The following is a 24,402-nucleotide window of genomic DNA, read 5'->3' on the forward strand; positions in this document are numbered from 1 at the left end:
AACTTGAGGGAGTGTTCCAGTTAAAATTTCTCACTGGGAACTAGGAATTTCCGACTTCTGAGCACAAACGGAACTCACCATATGAACACAGTCGTTGTAGTATCTTTTTGCACATAAGCGATACGTTTTTAAGATGCTGTGTCAAGTTTAAAAAGTTAAACCCCAGGGAGTTGCAAGGAAGTGCTAGGGAAAAAGTGTAAAAATCAAATATATTTTTATTATATATACAATCCACCTAACGTGCTAACCCATGCTTATACGGGAGAGCATACACACTCTTAGAAGAAAAGGTTCTATATAGAAGCAAAAAAGGTTCTATCAGGCGCTACATATATGGAACCACTAAAAGGTTCTATATAGAACCCCAAAGAACCTTTTTTTCTAAGAGTGCAAGCTCCACACAGAAAGGGCTCAGTCGGGGCTCAAACCATGGACCTTCTTGGTGTAAGGCAACAGTGCTACCCATCGAGCCGCCATGCTGCCCAATGAAATAGAAACTAAATATTTCATTAATAATGTTTTAGACATATTTATAATATTTATATTACAATATAAATTGGGTCTTTGTACAAAAAAAACATATACAGGTAGATACCTTATAAATTTTAGGATGGGGGTCTCTTGCATGAGGATGATCACATTTGGGGGTCCATTGCTTCTAAAAAAAGACTGAAAACCCCTGGGCTAGAGTAGTGCTTTTAAACTTCTTATAACTCAAACACTGTATTTTTAGAACACCAAAAGACACAAGCTCAAGTCCATTTAGCACGTTTACATAGGACAACAATGAAAAAGCAGTGCAGTGGAATGCAAAAACACATTCTGTGTAAATGGCCCCTAAAAGTCTTGGTTCTTCTCCTGGGGAAGTGAAAAACAAGCTACCATACAAACACTCTCAGTTAATGACACAGCTTTCTACCGGTCAGAAACTGTAACGCACATTCAGTGCTATGACTGTTAAGGAAATAGTTTGGGGAATAGATGTGTGTGTTATTTGTGTTGCACATGTAAATAAGCTGCTATATTGGTCCTGCCATTTGGAGATTAGTCTCTTATGGCTGCCTATGCTGATAGAGGAAATGGATAGAGCTACAGAGACATGTGATTGGCGTCACAGTTCCGATTCATTTAGTGATGTGTGTGCTTCATGCATTATGTATGTGGGAGCTTGTATGTTTACATGTACATATTCTTGGCTTCCTCTCTAGAATCCCTCTGCGGACCACATCACATTTGTGACGTGTCAGGAAATGAGCGACACTAGAAATAGGCACTATACAAAGGAAGCATGCATTATGCATTTTGTATTTTCACTAGAGCAGAACACTCATTACTCATAAAAAGTTAATTATTGTAATTTGCTTCATCACATCTCTGCACTATTTCAGGATTTACAGCTACTGTCTGATTATACCTAGAACAAAATGTCAACCTTGATTATTCCTGTCTTTTTTAGTAGTTATATAAGCTTTGTGGAATTATTAAAAGACTATGAAAAAATCTAAGAGCTCTTTTTGATTTTTATAAATAGGCTGATCTAACCAAGTGTGAGAAGTGAATTATTGAAGCACAGGGTGCGCTGAGCTCTGTCTCCACTCATCAAAGCACCGCGACGCTTTTGGAATGTACAGTCTATATTTACTCATGTAAATGTGGAAAAAAATGTCTTTGACAAAAATAATACAAAACAAAGCTGTTGTTTATCTCTATTAATGCCATTTATATCCATGTTTTTTGGAGTTTGGGAATAATGACTGTTTGTTATGTATTTATGATTGTCATGGTACACTGAATAAATGTCTTTGTGTGATTAAAAGGAGCATTGTTTGCTATCTTGGCCATTCTTTGTCCATAAAACAATGGACTCTAAACAAGTCACATGTCTGTCTCTGAAATCTCAATCTGACATATTAAATTCAATGTAAAAAATTAAAAATGGAAAAATGGCCTTTAGCCCCATTTTACCCTATATATTGCAGAAAAAAATATGTATGTTTTTATTGAACATTGGTGAACCAACAGATTTTGTGTGAAAATAAATCATAAAAGTGGTTTATTTGTTTGTTTAAAAATCTTATAAATGTATGACATGGTAAGGTGGGCTTTTTACCCCACACACTGGGTAAAGGCTCACCAGCATGGGGCAAAAGGCACAAAGTATTAATACATATAATTTAGCTAAAATAATGAGCTTTTAATAATGTCAAAGTTAATACTTGTTCAAAACAATGACTTTAGCAAAGTTTGTACTATTTTCTGTTTATTTTGATTTAATCAGTTTCAATTCAGTTTTCACTTTATCAAAAATTGTCTCACATTCCACAGCATTTACTTTATCACATTAATTTGCATCAATACACATCAACATCAAATAATAAGACACACTACAATAGACACTACTTGATACACAAAACCACATAAAGTATGTAAACACACATTCAGCTGCAGTGCAGTGATTTAGTCCCTTCCTTTCTTCACAATCCTGAGGCTTATTTAGACCCCCAATTCTGGTTTATTAAAGGTGCCCTCGAATGAAAAACTGAATTTATCTTGGCATTGTTAAATAACAAGAGTTCAGTACATGGAAATGACATACAGTGAGTCTCAAACTCCATTGTTTCCTCCTTTTTATATAAATCTCATTTGTTTAAAAGACCTCCGAAGAACAGGCGAATCTCAACATAACACCGACTGTTACGTAACAGTCGGGGTGTACGCCCCCAATATATGCATATGCCAGCCCACGATTCCAACATTATAAAAGGCATTAGACAAGGGCAGCCAGTATTAACGTCTGGATCTGTGCACAACCAAATCATCAGACTAGGTAAGCAAGCAAGAACAATAGTGAAAAATGGCAGATGGAGCAATAATAACTGACATGATCCATGATAACATGATATTTTTAGTGATATTTGTAAACTGTCTTTCTAAATGTTTCGTTAGCATGTTGCTAATGTACTGTTAAATGTGGTTAAAGTTACCATCGGTTATTACTGTATTCACGGAGACAAGAGAGCCGTCGCTATTTTCATTTTTAAACACTTGCAGTCTGTATAATGCATAAACACAACTTCATTCTTTATAAATCTCTCCAACAGTGTAGCATTAGCCGTTAGCCACGGAGCACTATCAAACTCATTCAAAATCAGAAGTAAACAATATAACAGTATATAATACTCACATAATCCGACGCATGCATGCCGCATGCATGACGAACACTTTGTAAAGATCCATTTTGAGGGTTATATTAGCTGTGTAAACTTTGTTAAGGCACTGTCCAAGGCAAGCGCGAGCTCTGTGGGCGTGGACCACGGGATTTAAAGGGGCCACAGCATAAAATCGGCGCGTTTATAATGATGCCCCAAAATAGGCAGTTAAAAAAATTAATTTAAAAAAATCTATGGGGTATTTTGATCTGAAACTTCACAGACACATTCAGGGGACACCTTAGACTTATATTACATCTTTTAAAAACATAATCTAGGGCACCTTTAATATGATAAATAAAAGAATTCATTTTTGTTCTGTAAATACAGTATACTGACATTAAAATAAACAAAATTATTTAAAAAGTAAAGATTCTGAAAGCATTGAATAACATCCCGTAATAATTTAATGCAGCAGTATCAGTAAATATGATATTTTATTATATTATATGAATAATATCATATTTTTAAATATGTTGGTTTCATTATAAATATAGTGATTATCTCTAAGGTGGACACTCAAATTAATATATGATATTTACCATCTGAATCTAACCATGTCATGTCAACAAATGGAAAAGTCAGTCAGCTATTTATTATCATGTTAATTATTGTGCCTTTCGCCCTAACATCAAGGGCACTTTTTACCCCAAATGCCATAATTTTACATCCTTCCGTTATTGAAAAACTGTTGCTTTAATTACCTTGAATAAAACTGAAAATCATTAAGTGACAACAACTTTGTCTTAAAATATATTCAATAATTTTAGTGATTCTCATTTACTTAAATCTACAACATTAAAATTAGATCAATATAGCACAGATTCAACATTGCATTGCTGTCCACGATCGCATCAAGGATCAGCCATTCCTAAACATCCAATGTGGATGTTTAGGAATGTGCTGCAGCAAGTTTTTGTGTCATCTATCAAATGCGCTTTTTACCCCGGTGTCAATGTCAAAAAAAGGAGCAGCATCAACCTTATATGGTCTGAGCCTAGTTACATTAATTCTGCTTTGTAACTAAGCTTTTGGTAACTGATGAGACCAGTAGGAGTGTTGTTATGGCTAATAGCTCTAAACTTGTACATTTGGCTGCGACCCAATGGGTTGAATGCAGGACAACTAGTGTCTCTGAGCTGACATAGCCTGGCATGTAACCACAGTATTTGAGGGTGTAAAAAAGTAGATATTTTCTAATTTTAGAACCAAACAATTAAGCTGCTGTTTCGAAGGTCATGAAGTAGTCACCATTGTTGTTCTATTTATTTAGGCTGCTTTTAAAAGAATCCATTCTGTTATGAATTAAAATTTCAAAGGCTTTTCCCTGTATACATACTTCATACTTTTGACTCGGGGGGGAATTTCCACTTTTTGTAGTCTTTGGGTATTTTCTAAATTAACAACATGTTGCTGTATTTGATTATGTCTTTTAATAATCATGCGCTTCCTTTCTAGCATGCTTGCACTCATATACTGTGAAGTTTTATAACATTGGGCAAAGTCAGCTGAGTCTTTCCTGAAAGGGTCACATAATGTAATTGCAATGCACTTTTAATCCACCTGTTTTCTTTTTGTAATTTTCAGCAAAGCACTATTTCAGTGTGCCACCGATCAATGCATTTAATCTCAGAATAAACAATCTCCTCTCTGCTGCATTCCCCTGTGGCTCACACCATACTAAAGCTCAATTGTGTTTCCTGCCAGTGTTTGATTTATAGCTGCTTTGTACGATGGTATATTTTGTGTGGAGTAGCTATGTTTGGGACCACCGTCAGGTTTAAAAGGACAGGTCACTTGGGGCTCTGTGAACTATGATTAACCGATATGTACTGATTTTCTTCTTCTTCTTGGCCACATAAAAAATGACCACCAGCAACCAATAAAATTTTAGTGGCTAATAACCTCAAATCCGAATGGCCTGCTGTTATGAAAATGAATACATTCATTAATCTTATGAAAACTAGTATATGTACCAATTTTTGTAAAAACTGTCCACAAGGAGGCACTATAATAAGCAACTTTGCAGTTTTTTTTTTTTTTTGCTAATAACTCTACAACTGGCGTGATAGAATCAAATTCTTGTTTATCTCTCAATTCTTGCTTTAAGTCCTAACAAGTGTATAACTCATATTTATGCATTCATCCACCATTCTAATATTGTGAAAAACTTCATTTTTGAAAAATTCCTTGGCCATTTGTCAGATCTTTTTAGCAGATACGATTTGATTATTTGATGAGTGTTGCCCGTTATGACTATTATGCATATATGTTGTGTGTACAATACCCAAATTTCTCAAAGCTTTGTAAAAGTTTAGTCAAAGTCAAAAAGCTTAGTTTCATGAATTTATGATGCTTGGGGGATTAACAGCCATTTCAACTGAAAGATGATGGCTTTGATATTAAAGGGACAGTCCACCCAAAAATGAAAATTCTGTCATCATTTACTCACCCTCAAGTTGTTCCAAACCTGTACGGATTTCTTTGATCTGCTGAAAGGAAGATATTGTGAAGAATGTTTGTAACCAAACAGTTGATGGACCCCATTGACTTCCATAGCATTTTTTCTCTATACTATGGAAGTAAATGGGAACCATCAACCGTTTGTTTACCCATATTCTTCAAAATATCTTCTTTTGTGTTCAGCAGAACAAAGAAATGCATTCAGGTTTGGAACAACTTGAGGGTGAGTAAATGATGACAGAATTATTTTTATTTTTGGTGATCTACCTCTTTAATGTTGTCATTTAGAGGAGCAACAGGATAATGAATCTTTTAAGCCTATTCTTTTTCTATCAGTTTCCATCACTTTGAATGCACAGATCTAGTTCTAATTGTGATGTTTTTACGGTAACATTGCACACGGCATCTCTTCTGGAAAAAAGTGGCTTGTAATTGTGTGGTTTAATTGGTGTCATATATACAAGTATATTATAAAGTGTATTTTAATGCCTTATTGACTCTAAATAATCTCTAAATCTAAGTAACTATTTATTTAGTGATTTGGATTTGTGTGTCAAGATTCTCAGATGGACCTCCAAACTTAGCCGAGTCCATCGTCTGACCTCCAGAGTGTTTTTGTTAGCTGTGGAAACTGGGCACTTCAAGGCAAGAACTTCCAGAGTAAATAAAGCCTCTAGAAACTAGATAAGGTATATTGGTTTTTAATTCAGCACAGATGAAGACAGACAGACAGTGAAACTGGATCGTTTTCTCCTCTGTTCTGTTCCCTCCCTCAGGTCTCTGAGATTCACTATGTTTTCTACTCCAACACCCCCCCCCCCCCCCCCCCCACACACACACACACACATTAAATACACCAATAGTGTTACTCTACAAAACTACTCTCACCTATATATAGATCACCTAGAGCATGTTTTACTCAAAAGAGTATCTTAAGCATGTTGATGAAGAGAAAGGGCAGAAAATTGTGAAGTCAATGTCATATAGCCAAGAGAAGAACAGATAAAAGAGAACACTGTATCAGATCCATCTGTTGGCAGTTCCTGATTGTTTTTGTTCACAGAGGTGCAGCTCTGAATTATATTTATATTTCTCCATGGTGCCTCATGTACTGGACTTCTTCAGCTTTCTTCAGCTATGATTGTGAAGTGTTGCAGTTTCTGTAAATCAAAAGTTCATAAGGCCTTTGGCATTTACATAGATTTATGCATTTATGTTCATTCCATTAGCCAACATTGTCAGGGCAACACACATGACACAACACTACAATATACATTATCTAAGCAACATAATATGTAATGAAACACCCTAATGTATGACTGATAAATAAAATAACAGACATGATGTCTGAAAACATATTTTTATTCTTTTTTTATATATATACACAATAAATGTCAAGTTTGGAAACATTACATAAGTTTCTTATGCTCACCAAGGCTGCATTTATTTCATCATAAAAATAGGCACTACAGTAAAAATAGTAATATTGTGAAATATTAAAATAACTGTTTTCTATAATAATGAATTTAAAATTGTAATTCATGTGATGGCAAAGCTGAATTTTCAGCATCATTACTACAGTCTTCAGTGTCACATGATCCTTCAGGAATCATTCTAATATGCTGATTTGCTGCTCAAGAAACATTTATCAATGTTGAAAACAGTTTTTGCTGCTTAACATTTTTGTGAAAACAATGGTACCATTCAAACATTTGTGGTAAGATAACAGGAAAAAAGAGAGAAATTAATACTTTTATTCATCAGTGATGCATTAAATTGATCAAAAGTGAAGACAATTATAAGTTACAAAAGATCTGTTTAATAAATGCATTCATAAATGTAATAAATGCAGTTCATTGAATTTTTTATTCATTAGAGAATCCTGAGAAAAGTATCACCATTTCCACAAAATGATACAAAAAAATATTAAGCAGCACAACTGTTTTCAACATTTATAATAATAATAATCAGAAATGTTTCTTGAGCACCAAATCGGCATATGAGAACGATTTCTGAAAGATCATGTGACACTGAAGACTGGAGTAATAATGCTAAAAATTCAGCTTTGCCATCACAGGAATATATTGCATTTTAAAATATAATACAATAAAAAACATGTTTTTACTCATTTACATTTCAAAATAATTTATTCTTTACAATGATTGATTTATTTTTTGATTATATTCCACCTCCATTGTAAAGTATGCACATTCAGAGGAGCATTGGTGGGGCAGAGCATGTGATCTGCACTTTTCACTGTCCATTAGACTCTAACTACAGGCAGGCAAGCCTACTGGGCTTTCCCTCTGACATGCCTCACACTGTTTGTCTATGTGTGTGTGATTTCCAAGGCCATGGGAGTGTTTTCCAAGTGCTTGCTCTTCCATGAGCACACCTGAGCTCCGCGGCTGATGCGAAGCCTCAGGTTGCTCCGTGTCGAGAGCTGTTTAGGGTAACCATGCGCGACAATGCAATCGTGTTTTTCTGTCACTAATTCTCTTTTTCTGCTCCATTCTCACAGAACCATTCACTCTTCAGTTCGAGCTATAGCAGTCCCCTTCATCTTGGGCTAACATTAAACTCATTTACTTGGGTTTTTGAAGACAGGAAAGAGACGTTCTGAGGTTTTCAGGAATCGGAGATTGATTTGCCTGTGCTAACAGACAGCATGCTGAATATCCTGATATCCTCGCTGGTCGATGCGGATCGTAACATGCGATGGAGGAGGACTGAGCGGTTGTCCTCGTTGGCAGTATTTATCATTCTATTTCTTTGTGTTGTTGTTTTCTGTGTTGCTTGGGTCAGTGATAGTCAGGATTCCTGGTAATAAGCTGTGTTTGTGTTTCAGTTCATTTTCTGGTCTAGTCATTCGTGGCTTTTAACATCATCATCATTATCCCTTTTAACATTTAATTTCATTTAGCACATGGTGATTCATAAAACTGTGTCTTTATACATTTTATTTGGTGACGGCACTAAGAATGTTGGATAATAAATGTGTAGGCTTTTTATTGTTTGTGGGCTGTGGCCATCGAAAACCTTTGTTTTCTTGAATGATATTGATGTTTTATAGCTCTTTCCTATCACTTCTTCTTTTCCCCTCTGATTCCTGAAGCCTAGCTATGGGAGAATGTGACCTCTTACACCAAGTTATTTTGGGTTTAACCCTCTGGTCTGGTCTATGACAAGAATTTATCCAGCAGCATGACTAATCCAAAATATCCTTAGCCTCTCCCCTGGACCTGTCTGTCAATCATCAAAGTATTTGTGGAATTACATCTACAAGCATTGGCCTTGTGACCATTAGCCGATATGGACTTTTAATGGGGAACATAGCGTTCAGTGTCTTCACTGTATCATTTGGTTTACTCAGATTACAATTTAAGTCTTTTTGACTGTGCCATCCATCTGAATGACGGTTACAAGAATTGTGGGGATTAGAGACAGTTTTCTTTCTTTCTTTGTTACAGACAGTTTGCGTGCTGAATGTAAATTAAACCATTTTACTCTCTTGTTTGCAGAACTACGGGAATACTTTAGGGACCTAAAGCATCAGCGCATTATCACTGACGGCTGAATGATTGATTATACTCTCAATGAGTCAATGATATTTTGTGCTTTTGTGAGGTAGTTTGCTTTTTTCTTTCTTTTGTTATCAGCTGCAAACATAAGCTGACATTTTAAAGTGAAAAGTACAGCCCATAATACTGATTTCAAAACAATGCAGACAGAATTCTGAGGCCCTGTCCTTTGGGAGGGGACCCGGAAAACCACAGGAAGCGGTCCGTATTGCAGCAATTATGTCCCGTTTGGTTTCCTGAGTGGTTTATCGACGAAATAAAAAAGGTTAAACCACACACAATCTCAGAAGTCTGTAAAACTAATTTAAAAGCCTAAGTTGTCTAATAATGATATTGGTTTTGAACAGCATTACTGAGTTACTAAAAATTACTTCTTATATTGTAGTTCTCTTTCAATTTTATTAATCATTAGAAAAACTCTTAAACAGTAAAAAAAAAAACAAATATATATATTTTTGTGTGTGTTAAAATAGCCTACAGAACCTATTAAACTTCTCATATCAAAAGCAAAGCAGCGAGGAACAACTGTGATCCACTTCACCTTGCTTCCCTCTCTCCATCCCATCCGCTCCCCGGTCAAAACGAAAAGATCAGGCACGGGGGCGTCCCTTCTAGTTTCTATTTTTTCCTCTGTTGTTTGATGTAAAATAATGACACATTTATCGCATAACTCGAGATATTAACACATTTAGCCGCTGCATACACATACAGAGTTAGAATTACACATCTTGGATTGAGGCTCACCCTGTCCCGGTTTCCACCCCACCACCCCCGCAGAACTGTAATGGTCCGTCCCAGTCAGACATGTCATGATTGTTGCTGGGAGAGGAGAGAAGCGAGGATCGAGCTCATCTGTTTGAAACTTCTTCCGCTGTGGGACGTTCGCATTTCGCATTATATTATTAAACTCTTTGGCGAGGTCGACTGCAGAACAGCAAGGTTTTCTTGATTCATTTTATTCACTTTTTAGAAAGAAAGAGAGAAGGAGCCTATCGTAGCTTCGGAAGTTTGTGTATGTTCACGCGCAATAATAACGTAACGTTAGATGATGAACTTTGGACTGCTGGATTTCTGTTGTGTTGACATGTCTTTTGGCGGTCAGAAGAAATAAACCCGCTTTGCCCGGCGCTGTGGCGGCTGCTGGGCAGGACGAAGGAGGAATATTTTTTGGGGGGTGTACTTTTGGTGTAGTGATATTTAACAACAGTCAACTTGCTACGCCGGGAGCCAACAAGATATCAAAATGTCTGCTAAAGCTGCCATAAATAAGGTAGGAAATGACTTTGAAGGCACTTTTCAAAACAATTTGACGGAGTAATGGCTCATTTAAGGTGCAATACACGTAGGAAAAGACGCATTGTCCACACGAATGTATCCTGTTTTCCTCATAATCCACGTGAAAGTCAGAATCTTAAAGGAATAGTTCACCGAAAATTCTGTCATCGTTTACTAACCTTTCAAAACATGTACGACTTTCTGTCCTAAGTGAAACTCCAAAGGCTTAATGACAGTCTCAGTCATCATTCACTTTCATTATGGAGGAAATATGTAATGAAATGCTGTCATTCTCTTACTAACATCTCAATTTGTGTTGCACGCAAAGTTATACGGTTTAGGAAAATTTTAAGTGAATTGTTCCTTTAAGAGTCTTGGACAAATAATAGTGAATATTGATGGCTGGAAGAGTTTGCGATTCGCTACGTACCTGTTGATTATAAAATGGCTCTCTGCCAGTTCTTGTTGTGTCGAAGTGGTGTGAAATTATTGCGTTTTCGTTATAGTAACTATTTTCTTGCGCTACTGAATATTATCTCGGGATAGTCGATAATGCGCACACAGGGAAATCAAAAACGCAAATAGTTTGTGTTTGTTGACTGAACATTGTGGGCAGGATTTTGCAGGTGTTTTTGTGTCAGACAGACAGTCTGCGGAGAAGTCATTTTTGCGTGGGGTGCGGGTGTAAAGTGGCTCGCGAAGTACAATGCCCCACATTATGTTTGTATGTGTGTTTATGCTGCTCTTGAGTGGGCTTCCTCTTCCACTGTACTGTGTGAGCAGCATATAAAAACAGGAATGCGTACTGCACATTCACTCATTCTGGTTTGGTGAGTTTCTCTTGATGAGGTGTAATGGTTAGGTCATGATGTAATGCAATGGTGTGTATTGACACTATATCCAGGAAACATTTCACACATTTCATATGTATTATGATTTATTTGATCAAACATAGAGTAAAAACAGTAGTCTTGTGAAATATTGTTACAATTTAGAATAACTGTTAATGATTTTTATACATTTTAAAATTGTATTTTATTCCTGTGATGTCAAAGCTGAATCTTCAGCATCATTACTACAGTCTTCAGTGTCACACGATCCTTCAGAAATCATTCTGATATGATTTGCTGCTTAATTTTGAAAATTGTTGTTCTGCATATGTTTGTGGAAACCATGATTCAGGATTCTTTGAGTAGAAAGTTCAAAAGAGCAACATGCATTTGAAATAGAAATATTTTGTATCATTGTGAATTTCTTTACTGCCACTTTTGATCAATTTATTGCGTCCTTGCTGAATTAAAGTATTAATTTCTTAAAAACAAAAATACTGATCCCAAACTTTTGAATGGTAATTTGTTTATTTAATATATTTAAGTTTCTGTAATATTGTCTATAATAGTAGTAGGAAGTCCTTAGTTTAAAGGGTTAGTTCACCCAAAAATGAAAATTCTGTCATTTATTACTCAGCCTCATACCGTTCCTACACCCTTAAGTCCTTCGTTAATCTTTGGAACACAAATTAAGATATTTTTGTTGAAATCCGATGGCTCGGTGAGGCCTCCATAGGGAGCAATGACATTTCCTCTCTCAAGATCCATTAATGTACTAAAAACATATTTAAATCAGTTCATGTGAGTACAGTGGTTCAATATTAATATTATAAAGCGACGAGAATATTTTTGGTGCGTCAAACAACAAAATAATTACTTATTTATTTAGTGATGGCTGATTTCAAAACACTGCTTCAGGAAGGTTCGGAGTGTTATGATTCTTCTGTGTCGAATCATGATTCGGATCGCGTGTCAAAGTGCCAAACGGCTGAAATCACGTGACTTTGGCGCTCCGAACCACTGATTCGACACGCTGATTCATAACGCTCTCAAGCTTCCTGAAGCAGTGTTTTAAAATCGGCCATCACTATATCAGTCGTTATTATTATTTTTTTGGCACACCAAAAATATTCTCGTCACTTTATTAATATTGAACCACTGTACTCAAATGAACTGATTTAAATATTTTTTTAGTACCTTTATGGATCTTGAGAGAGGAAATGTCATTGCTCCCTATGCAGGCCTCACAGAGCCATCGGATTTCAACAAAAATATCTTAATTTGGATTCCGAAGATTAATGAAGGTCTTACGGGTGTGGGACGGCATGAGGGTAAGTAATAAATGACAGAATTTTCATTTTTGGGTGAACTAACCCTTTAAGTATTTTTAATCACCAGATCCTCTAGTTGTTTATCCCTAAATAAACGTACAACAAAGCTGTGCTTGAGAAGACATGGCTATATTTTTCCAGGTGGAAATATTTATCTTGTCTATTTGAGGTGTGGATCTGTCTGGATGACCTTGTTTTTGTGTCCTAAAGTTTTGCTTGATCTCCCCGGGGTCCTTGTTTCCTCTGTAAGACATTGTCTTGTCTCTGTACAAAAGTCCTTTACGTACCTCCAACGACACCATCTGTTTAGCATGGCTACTGCTCACCAAGTTCTCTTTAGGGCTTCTTTGGGACTTTTAGTTTTGATAGGGAGGGTTTTTTTTTTTTTCTTTTCTTTTTTTTAAGTATGCATTTGTTTGAACTAGGCCTGTCAACAAAAACTACTTTTTGTTGGGCGATATATTGTCCCAGAAATAATTGTGATAAATTTTGATATTGTCATTTTAAGACCATTTTATGGCAATGAATATTTAATCACAGTATAACAGCATAAAAGTAGGCCTTCACACTTTCAAATGACACACTTTTCAAACTTTTAATTCTTAAGAATTTTTAGAATTGAATACTGGAATAGTGCAATACTGGAACTGAAGTGTCAAAAACTAAATATCCTAAATAAATGTGGGGGGAAAAAAAACTTGAATAAATAAACCTTTATTAACAACAGTGCAAAGTAACAAGCAGAAAAAAACACACTTACAAATGCCCAAAAGGCACTTATATGGAGATTTTTCATCTACAGATTTTCTCTGACCTTCTTTTCTCAGTAAAGTAAGGGTGCACATTATTGCTGAAAAACAAAAACCCTACTTTGCATTCAGATGTCCATATGAACAAAGGCGCAGATGCCTCAACAGGGCATAACTGCTGCTAAATCTATTTTTCTAGAGGCATATTTTGTTAAAGTTGAACTTCTTTTAACTTGAGCGCCGCATTTTTATAACGCATAGATGCATGAGATGCTGCAAAAGATATGAGCGCAATGGTCAAACATGTCCGTCTAGCGCATGTTTACATAGAAAAGCAATGGGAAAACAGAGCAGTGGAATGCAAAATACACGTTCTCTGTGAAGATAAACTACACACTCGTGACTGCTGCATCCCATGTGTGAAACAGCATAAAGCTGAGAGTGTGCACCATTTTGCGGTTTCATGCTTATGAATTCTGCTGGAAATTTTTATTGAGATTCTAAATAAAATAGGAAGAAGTCACAATTTATTTTTTACATTTTTAACAGCCGAATTCAAAATCTTTTTGAATCACCATTTCATTTGAATCACTGAGTCACCGTTTGGTACTGATTATGTCTGTTTGTTCTTGGGTAGAAAACTTCTTGTTAAACTAGACTGTCTCACTCTCACACCCTCTCTGACAGCATGCCATATTTGTTCTTGAGTAAATAAACAGTCTCTGCTTGAGGGAAAATATTAATTTGATCTAGGAGCAACTAATCTAGTGTCTATTTGCATGAAAATGAAGGCATTTAACATGGAACACTACATACAGCCACGATCACCTGTCTGTTTGTCCCATGCACATAATAAAAGAGAAAATGATTTGTATTAATACTATAAATAGGCCCCTCAAGCTTGTATTCATAGTCAAAGCAGAAAGAGTGAGTGAGAGAGAGAGAGAGGGAAAGCTCTTGTCCTCCATTTCTGTTCTGGAGAGGTTATGTTAATTACTGCTGGAGCCTCTGGCCCTCATTGAGAGCTTGCAGAATGGGGTTTTTAATCATCAGAGGACAAACATATCTCCACTTTACTAATGTACCATATATATTAGAAAAGAGGAGGCATGCAGCTCCAATTTCTTCTGCTGGAGAGGGAATGTTTGTTTCTTTGTCTATAACTCCCGCAAAAATCTGAAGATAAAACTGTCAACGTTGAAATCTGGCAGTGTAATGTGCTGTTTACCGAGTCCTGTGTACTGCTCAGAGCCAATCAGACTCAAGTGTGCCTGTGTTGTTGGAAAGCTTGAGCGGTTCCCATGGTGAGGAACAGCACTGGGCTCCTGGTGCAGCTCCACCACAGGGCCTATATCTTGATGTGCAGCAGTGTTGTATTACAGTATTACTGCATGTTAGCTGCCTTGTATCCCTTATTCTACTGTCACCAGTTATGATAGATGTTTTATGATGAACGAGAGTGATATATCTGTGTTTAGAAGTATAGATAAACTGGAAAGCCAATTTGGTGTGTCATTTCCACATTTCATCTTAGTTTAATGCTCAACTAATGAGGACTTAATTAGACTGTACCCTACTGTCACCCACTGTTAGCCCACGCCCCGCAGTCCTCCCCACTGGGCTTTCAGTGTTCTGGAACTGTCTGAGGCAGCCTGTACACGGCTTAGATCTTCACTGCATGTGACAGGAGAAAGCAAAAGTGTATGTGTGATCCTCTGCATGTGTCATCTCTTTGGTTTCTGTATAGTCGCCAGCAAGTTTGCAGCATTTTAAGAGTAGTCCAGTACACAGCGGGGCAGCTTTTACAGAATATACTAATTTTAGGCAACTTGATCAGCTACATAAAAAATGGTATGAGATAGGAAAGGGCTTACAGTAAACGAATAGTGTGTGTATAGACGGATTCATCGGACTCACGCACGTTGCCACAGTTACGCAACTGGCCCGAAGTTAACTTCGGGTCTGTATTTGTTTAACGGGTCTGGTAGTAACTTTGTCAGATTTAAGTTTGGCCAAGTAACAGTTCTTTTCTTCTACTGGTAACCTAAAATAATACTGGACAGTGGCTAGCTAATGTATTTACTTATTTATTTAGCTTGTTATCAGAAATAATCTACTCAAGAGGGACTTTGTTGTTATTGGTTCTTTGTGGAAGTCTACCCGAAGTTAAGTTTGGTCCACAAAACTTTGTTTGTTCACGTTGTTGCTGTTGAAACCGTCTACACTAGGGCTGGGCGATATGTCTCGTTAGCATTGCAGTGTCAATTATATCAGTCAGTTGTATCATTTTTAAAACAATGAAAGAAATCTATGTAATGTCCCCATGTGTGTGTGTGTGTGTGTGTGTGTGTGTGTGTGTGTGTGTGTTCTTTATACTTAATCACTTGAGGACATGAAATGAATGAACATGCAATAAATGGAAAAATATTTGATGTACAAGTATTTGATCAAATTGGCACAGCCCTAGTGCTTGTATGGTGTGTTGTTGCTTGAATTTTGCTAGAGCATAGCTTGTATTTGTGGAGTTTATTGATTAGTTTATCTCTTAATCACTCTGCAATTACTGTTTGCTTTAGTGGAGCTGAATGGGGAATCTGTTTTCTTTTATAAAATTTATATTGGAGGCCTTTAATGGGGTCACGTCATGTTTTTTTTCTTACTTATGTTTTGTCCCTTGAGGTCCACTTATGTTAGTAATTTTTGTGCTAACAGTAATTTAATACATTTTTGATTAGTGTTGTCAAAAGTACCGGTACTTCGGTACCAAGTCGGTACTGAAATTTTGAAAATGTGACGATACCAGCATTTCTGTAGTACCGAGAATCGGTACCCACTGATAGGACTGTGCCAGTATTACTGTGAATATGACACGAGTGAAGCACAAAGCTTTGTTTGCAAAAGAAATAATAGGTTAGAAATTAAATGTGACATCGCAGCCATGGAAACATTTTGATTCATGCTGCATGAGAGAGGCAGGCTATGTGAGTCCATACATTTAATCTTTGTATTCTGTTTTGCGAATCGCGTTCTGGTCACCCGATTATCAGAGAATTTAACAATATTCCATTAGTTATTCCACTGAACATGGAATCTCTGTTTCTTTTCCCAAATCTTCACTCACGCAGGAGATTATAAACATTTCTTTCATTCGCATTTAGGCCTATTATAGGCTATTCGCATTCTTTACTGGTAAAGTACAAAAAACGCTGTAGGACAGAAACCTTTTTGCTTGCACGTCAATTTCTATTTAACACAGTTTGCGCTTGTTATTAGACTTTATGAGGCATGTCAAGTTAATTTGTATATAGCGCGTTTCACACATGCTGATGATTTTTACTTTCGTTTTCTCTGACAGCACTAAATCAATTATAGCCTGAATGTCTTACCACTGCGGAGGATAAAACTCGCTCTTCAGACCTTTTACAACAAGTGTCAGTTCCTTGTAACATCAGGAGATAACATGAAGATATTATTAAAGAGAAATTGTCTCTTTCCTGCTCGTGTCCATATCCCTCTCAAAGCGATTCTGATGTCACGCCGCGTTGAGTTCTGGGTAACTTCTTTGTTTATACGCCATCTTGACAGGATCGCACAGCATTTCCGTCATTGAGTTTAGTGCAGTAATTAGTTTTCTGTCATGATTGTGAAAAATTTCACCATTGTATGTCATTAATGCTGCATCGATAATGGTGATAGTAACTCTGATAATCGTTCTGAGATAGAACCGGACAATGAGCAACGTTTTTTGCCTTTTCTACGTGTAAAAACAGCAAGGAAAGCAGGTCGAGGAGATGACGAGAAGACGCCGGATGGCAAATCTTTTAGTAATGGCACTGATTAAACCCACTGCATATCACTCAATAAAAGAATGACATTGCTGAGTGTTTTTTGAAATTTTTGGTTTAATAATTAACATTACCTTTTACGAGTCTGACTCTCACTCCGCTCCTGAATTCATGACATTCAAATGCTTTTAAGAATGAAGAAACGCTTAATGCACCGAGACAAACACAAGATTCTGTACATATCTGTTAAAGCATACTGTGTGGAGAACGCGTTGCGTTCATATTCAGGGCTCGTCTGCACCTCTTTTAATATAATGTCATCATAATACACTAAGCCAGCGTTTTTAAAAGGTGCTCTTGCAAGGACTCACTACTAAACTGTTGACAAGCTCCTAGGGTTTTGATTTTGTTTGTCATCTGTTGAAATAAATATAAAAATACAGTGTGTTCGTGTCCGTCTGTCCGCTGACTGACCCATAATCTCTGATTCTCTGGGATCGTGGAAAGGAATATTTACAATGACAACAGTTGTAGGCCTACTCAATATGCTCGTTTAAGCATAATTTAAACGTTTCCAACGAATAAATGAATTGATTTTTCTCAGCGTGTTGAACATACTTTTATTTGGATATTCATATGATGGCTGAAGCAGCAGCGAGCGTCCAGTGTGTGACACGGTAAACAGATGAACATTGTAAACGAAATTCTACAAAACTTAGTTAAAAAAAAATAAAATTATCATGCGATGCTATAGCTTCTGTTCCCTGCAAACGATACCCTTAAAAATGTGAATGTTCCACTTAATGGCAGAAACAAAACAAAAGGTAAGCAAGTATCTGTATTCATTTCAGTGCAAGTAGTAGGGGGCGATCCTGTCAAAATGGCGGCGCCGCCCCGGCATGCAACACGGCATGACGTCGGTTCGTATTCTCTATATCAAAGACTATAATAACGGGACTTTTGCTATATGACGCATCTTTGAGAGGATATAATATTTAACTTTCTTATTATTTAGGTTACCATTATTAACCGATATTTATTTCATAGTTTTACGGGCTGTAGTGTGTCGTTTCACTGACTGAATAGCTAAAATAAACACGCATGTCTGTTACCCCCGTTGAAAAAACCAGCCATATGCTGGTAGGTCTTGAAGCTGGTATGCTGGTTTGAGCTGGTTTATGCTGGTCCTATGCTGGCCCAGGACCAGCTTAGGACCAGCATGGTCCAATTTTGGAGCAGCATGAACCAGCTCAGGACCAGCATGGACCAGCACTTGAACATCAACCTACCTTACCAGCATGTTTTTTTCAACAGAACAAAATGGATGTTTCAGCATTTTTTCTTTTTCTTTTTTATATTTCAACATTTATTTCATTGAGGTAGCCTATGTATACACACACAAACATACACACACACTCCAAATCATATTTAATGTTTTTAAAATAGGCTATATAAAATGGTAAAATATTTCCAACAGATTTTGCTGTGGTACTGAAATTGGTCCCGAGAACCGTAACATTTTCATGGTATCGGTACCGACTGCTGGAATTTTGGTACCGTGACAACACTATTTTCATTTCTAAAAACTGGATCCTTCAGAAGGATGTGTAGCACCGACAGCTCTACAAAGAGTCAGAAAGCACAAGGTTTGGTAGATCCTCACATATTTTACTTTTAATGTTAATTCTACTGGTGTTTAAGAGGAATAGTATCTATTCTACTTCCTCCGCATTACCTCATTGTGATTAGACCGGTTTTCATTGTTTGTGTGTAAATGTGGGCTGGCATTTATCTGTGTGAGATCAGTAAGTTGTGGTTATATGGAACAAGATATTTTTTGCTGCTTAGTTTCAATAAATGTTCTGTTTCCACTGGGGAGAAAGTTTTGTGAAATCAATTTTTGTTTTCATAATGAATCAAATTGTTGTATCTCTAAGATCAAGTGGAATTGGATTTATTATGATATGACCCCTTTTAACTCTGTTCTTGTATGTATTCGTACAGATATTTCTTTTTTTGCCAGAGATTTTCCATCATGTCTATCCGTACAACTTGAAATACACCAATCTGGCTGAGAGAATGGGGCACATACAAAAAATCAGTTCTAATCTGAATCACATGTCGGGTCTTAGTGAGCCTTCTTCTCTCAACCATGATAATACATAGCCCTACAGGAGATTGTGGGCTATAGTGACCCAGACGCTCACTCAGCACGATAAATTCCTTCATGTTACCTCAGCTTGAACTGGCTAAATATTTCAAACAGGTGCTGCCTATGTCTAGCTCCGTCTTCTGAACAGATCCATAGAGTAAGTCGCATTGATAAGGTGGATCATTTTCAGCGGTATTGCCCCCTGTGTAATTGTTGTTTAAGCGATGGCTAAATGCAGACTGAGCTTGAAGAGATTACAGACCTCACAGCATTTATTTACTTCTGAGACTGAGTTGGCTGTATTTATTTGATAATGGTCTGTTATTATTGTATCGTGTGTGCATAATGATAGTGATCGCTGCTAGATTTGTGGGAATGGAGTGTGTGAGAGTGTTGGGATAATGATGGAGGTTTGGTTTGTGTGTGTGAGTCAGTGGATTAGTGGTGTTGTGGTTTTTATGAGAATGCAAGGCCCTGAAAGGGTGCAATCACTCCTTTTAAGATACAGTACCTGACAAGCTCACTGCCACACGAAAAACTCTGTTGTAAAGCTCTCTTGTTTGTGTTTTTACTAGTGGGTGGTTTTTCTTGGCTCCTCAGTGTCTGTTGGCAGTCCAGATTTCCATTAGGCCTGACGTCTCAGACCCAGGTCCACTGATCTCAGCTTTGCTGTGTCCACGGCACAAAGCAGGTTAGCTGAGATTTAGTCTGTGTTTATGGAGCTGGGAAACTCTAGAAGGCTGTTTTGAAGATAACGCTTGAGCAATTTCCTCCACTTTTGCTGTGCCCCAGAAGCTTTAAGCAGCAGTTCTAGAGTATTGCTGATACTGTTGTAAGCTCTTTTGACTTAATTTGACTTTCGACTTCTCTTGAGCTATTTTAATAAATTTTATTATATTATTGTAGATTTGTTGGAGGATCTTGTGTATTTCATCATAAACAGTATTTGTCTTGGATTTTGACTTGAATCTGAAGTTCTACATCTCTTCTTCTGCTAGTTTCAGACACTGAAAACAGCTGTCGCCTTTCTCTGTTATCTTTCTCTCTTCATTGATGTTACATTGTGTCCAAGAATCAGCCCATGAGCTGAATGATCGGGTAACTGACAGAACCTTCCCAAAATTAAATACTTCAGATCTTGGTGCAAATAATATTTAGGGGATTTACCCCTAATTTTGAGAACATATTTTAATATCCAAAGTAATTAATTCAGCACATTTAGGCCACACTGAACTGTTTTTTTATGATAAGTTATAATTATATAATGAATCAAATAAATTAATATGTGAAATCCATAAATACATAATGATATAAATAAATGATAATTGAAGTGCCATCTGAAATTTTCTTCTAAAATAAGCATTTTTATCAAGCTTGTATTTTTAAGGTCAGTAATTTCATTCTAATGGCAATTAATAGGTCATTTTCATTGCAATTAGAGTGAAATTACTGACCCTAAACATACAAGCTTGATAAAAATGCTCATTTTAGAAGAAAATTTCAGATGGCACTTAGAGGCTTTTGCATCTGAAGTCTTCAATTATAAATAAGTTCTGTTTATTTCAGCCTGAGAGGGAAATAATTGCATATGCCACATCGGGCATTCCATTGCAGACTTAGTTGATTATTATGAGTCATCTAGTTTTATGCAATCTAGTTTTGTTTTGCTTCAGTCTAGACAGACTGAGTTTGTTTTGAGACAAACTTCACAAACTTTTTGTGTTGAGGAAATTATCCCACCTCTGGCCTCAGATGGTTGCTGTTCTTGGTTTAAGATCATCAGTTCCAAGGGGCAACCCTCCATTTTCTTGCATGCTATTTTTGTCTCAATGGTAATTTAAAAAGAAGAAAAGTTTAGGCCTACACAGTATTGTGTTGCCTTTTTAATTAAAGAAATGTTTTGTAAAATACAATACCATGTATACATTTTTTTTTTTTTTTTTTCATTTCTTTGATGGAAACAAATATCTTACTGACCCCAAACTTTTGAACGGTAGTGCATGTAAGGGATAATGTACAGTCAGCTGGTCATTATCTCAGAGTTAACCCAGACAGGGTGATGGGGATCCAAACCTAAATCTAGGAAAGAGTTAGCATTTCACAGTGTAAAAATTTCAGTAATAATGCTTATTATATATTATTAATAATAATTAATAAATAATTGAGCTGCATGTTTAATCTTTAAAGAGGACCTATTATGCAAAATTCACTTTTTATGGTGTTTGAACATAAATGTGTTGGCAATGCGTGTACACAACCACCCTATAATGATAAAAATCCAACCACTCCTTTTTTTAATCCCCTTAAAACCTCAACAGTCTCATAGAACAAGCCATTTTCATTTTTTGAGTAGTGTGACGTCATATGCTATAGTTTTGGAGTTATGAGTTTTTACTTTTGTGTATGTCACTCAAAAAAAAAAAAAAAAAAAAAATCTGAAAATACCTTCATGACGGAAAGGGTTAAAAACGCTGATTCATCCAGTAATAAAACAAGTGAAGCATTTTTGAGTGATACACTGAATCATTCATTCAAACAAACCATTTTTCTAAAACAATTAATTCAGATTAATTAAACATTTTAAATAAACTGCAGCAATTAACGTTTTGTGAGAACCTCTTGTAAATTACATGTTATTTTGTTTAGTTGTCTGTTGGGAATTGTGGGAAAATCGTGATATCTGTTTGAAACCAAAGTATTGTGATTCTCAATTTAACCAGAATCATGCAGCTCTAGTATGTTTATATGACTCATACATATAGACTATATTTTTATTTGAAGGGGAGGCCCTAATTAATCCTGGATATTAATTATATACTGTAGTGGTGGAGGGAATTAATCTAGTGTTAGCTGCACCTCATTAACTCTCTGGTTGTCTATCTTGAGCCACAGAGCAGACATTGTGGTGTAGAATGCCGCCTGTAAGAGCTTGGGAATTTCTTTGAGTGATCTCGGACTGGTCACGTGACCCTCGGCTAGGAGGCCTGTCCGGGGAGACTGCGGTTGCTGTGGGTCTGGGATATAAGCAGCACCAAGGTGTCCTATTTATCATCCTCTTTCCACTCTCACTCATCATTTTGCCCCTTTGTTTCTCTTTCTTTCACTTTCTCTCTTGCACACCCTGACAAAGGCACCCCCTGCTGAATGAGGCTGTTGTTGTACAGTTACACATCATTGTGGTTCTGTATGTATGTGTGTGTGTGTGTGTCTGTGTGTGTGTTTTGCATCACAGACTCTGGCTATGGAATTCAGATGTGGGAACAGCCTCGTTTTGGTCATCAGCTCAGAGCGCAGAACATGGACATATGACACACTATCTAATAAATTATTTTAACACCTCCTCTATACAAAACTTAACATTATGACTGTAACGTGCAGTTATAACTTACACTAAATCAGCCTCTGCTAATGACTTTGGGAATTAAATTAATACTTTTATTCAGCAACGATGCATTAAACAGATGAAATGTGACAGACATTTATAATGTTCAATTAATTAATCCGATTTAAGTTTTCGATTAATCGGATAAAAACACAAATTTTATTTATTTTTATTTTATTGACAAATAAACACACTATTGCACATCCTGCCCAATGTACTTCAAACAAATGTGCCAACTGAATGCTATGAAAACATTGTGACGTCACAACATACAGTCATTTATTACACTACCTGTCGTAATAAAGAGAGAACACAAATATTTTATAATTTTACTAATAGCATTTTAATATATAGGCTATATTGTCGCTTAACCAAGATGGTGCTAAGGCGGATGGCTGCCTCTTTGTATAGCTCTCTGTTGTTTTACTGTTTTTGTTAGTTTGTCCTGTCTTTTGATTTTCTTATGCAATCAGTTTCACCAGAGATGAACTGCTGAGCATTTGACAGTACACACCACCCAGTCTTCTACTGGTTTTTGATTATTCTGACATTTTGCTGGACATTGTAGTTGGCAGATCAGCAACACTGCTTAAGTGCTCCAAGACATGCAAGCGTAGGAAGAGAGCCGGCACTTTGGTCAAGCTCCAACAGTGTGGGTTTAGAACTGCACCTAGTATCCATCTGGTGAAGGACTGTAAAGAGATGGACCGACGAAGCAGACCAGGAACTACAAACCTGCTTCAACTGCACTGATTGGAATGTTTTTGAGGCTGTTGCCACCAAACTGCATGAGCTCACAGATTCGGTAACATCATATATCAGTTTCTTTGAGGATATGTGCATTCCTACCAGGACTTAGTTTAAATACAACAGTGACAAACCATGGTTCATAGCAAAACTCAGACTGCTTCATCAGGCCGAAGAAGCAGCCTAGTGAAGTGGGGACAGAGTCTTGTATAATCAGACCAAAAACACACTGACAAAGGAGATCAGAGTGGCTTTGAGAAACAACTCTGAAAAGCTGAAAAAAAAAACAAATCAGTTTTCAGCCAACGACCCTGCATCAGTGTGGATAGGCCTGAAAGATATAACCAATTACAGGACACCATACAATGAGTTTTATCGAAGGTTTGAAGCAACCCCCCTAGCAACCCCCACCCCGCAGTTTGGATCCGTAAAGAGGGTGTGTGTCAGGTCTTTAGGAAACAAAAGACAAGGAAAGCAACAGGCCCAGACTGTGTTTTGCCAGCCTGTCTAAAAACCTGTGCTGACCAGCTGGCCTTCATCTTCTCACAGATCTTTAACAGATCACTGGAAATGTGCAAAGTCCCTAACATCTGTGGTCATGAAGTCTTTTGAGATTGGTGTTGGCTTACCTGATTGCCAAATTATCATCATTTCATGATTAACAAATTGGGGATTGAATTCATCTTTTTGTTATAACAGTCCAGTCAGAGAGAGAATGAAAAAGAAAGAGAGTGTGAAGGGCCTTGGCTTTTTATCAGCACATTCCTGCCCTGTGGTTTTGTGTGTGTGTATATATGTGTGTGTGTAGGGCAGATAACTCTCTGAGAGCTCATTGGATCAGTGCAGCGCTGATTTAAAAACTCTTGTGGCAAGGCCAGAATCTGTGGCCTGGTTATCA

The 24,402-nt window shown here is 36.9% G+C and overlaps 1 protein-coding gene across 11 annotated transcripts in view; it reads left to right on the forward strand.

The window, feature by feature from the left end:
• The window catches only part of tjp1a (tight junction protein 1a), a 143,285-nt gene that overhangs the window by 56,449 nt on the left and 62,434 nt on the right, over positions 1 to 24,402 (forward strand). Inside the window, exon 1 of one of the 11 annotated variants that reach the window (XM_048184356.1) lies at positions 10,030 to 10,523. The exons of the other annotated variants lie outside the window; for them this stretch is intronic. Coding sequence (XP_048040313.1) covers positions 10,497 to 10,523 — 27 coding nt within the window. The 5' untranslated portion in view covers positions 10,030 to 10,496. Of the gene's footprint in view, positions 1 to 10,029; positions 10,524 to 24,402 lie in introns of those variants that run through there. 11 annotated transcript variants of the gene reach the window in all.

This window comes from Megalobrama amblycephala, linkage group LG3 (assembly GCF_018812025.1).
Source record: "Megalobrama amblycephala isolate DHTTF-2021 linkage group LG3, ASM1881202v1, whole genome shotgun sequence".
Lineage (NCBI taxonomy): Eukaryota > Metazoa > Chordata > Actinopteri > Cypriniformes > Xenocyprididae > Megalobrama > Megalobrama amblycephala.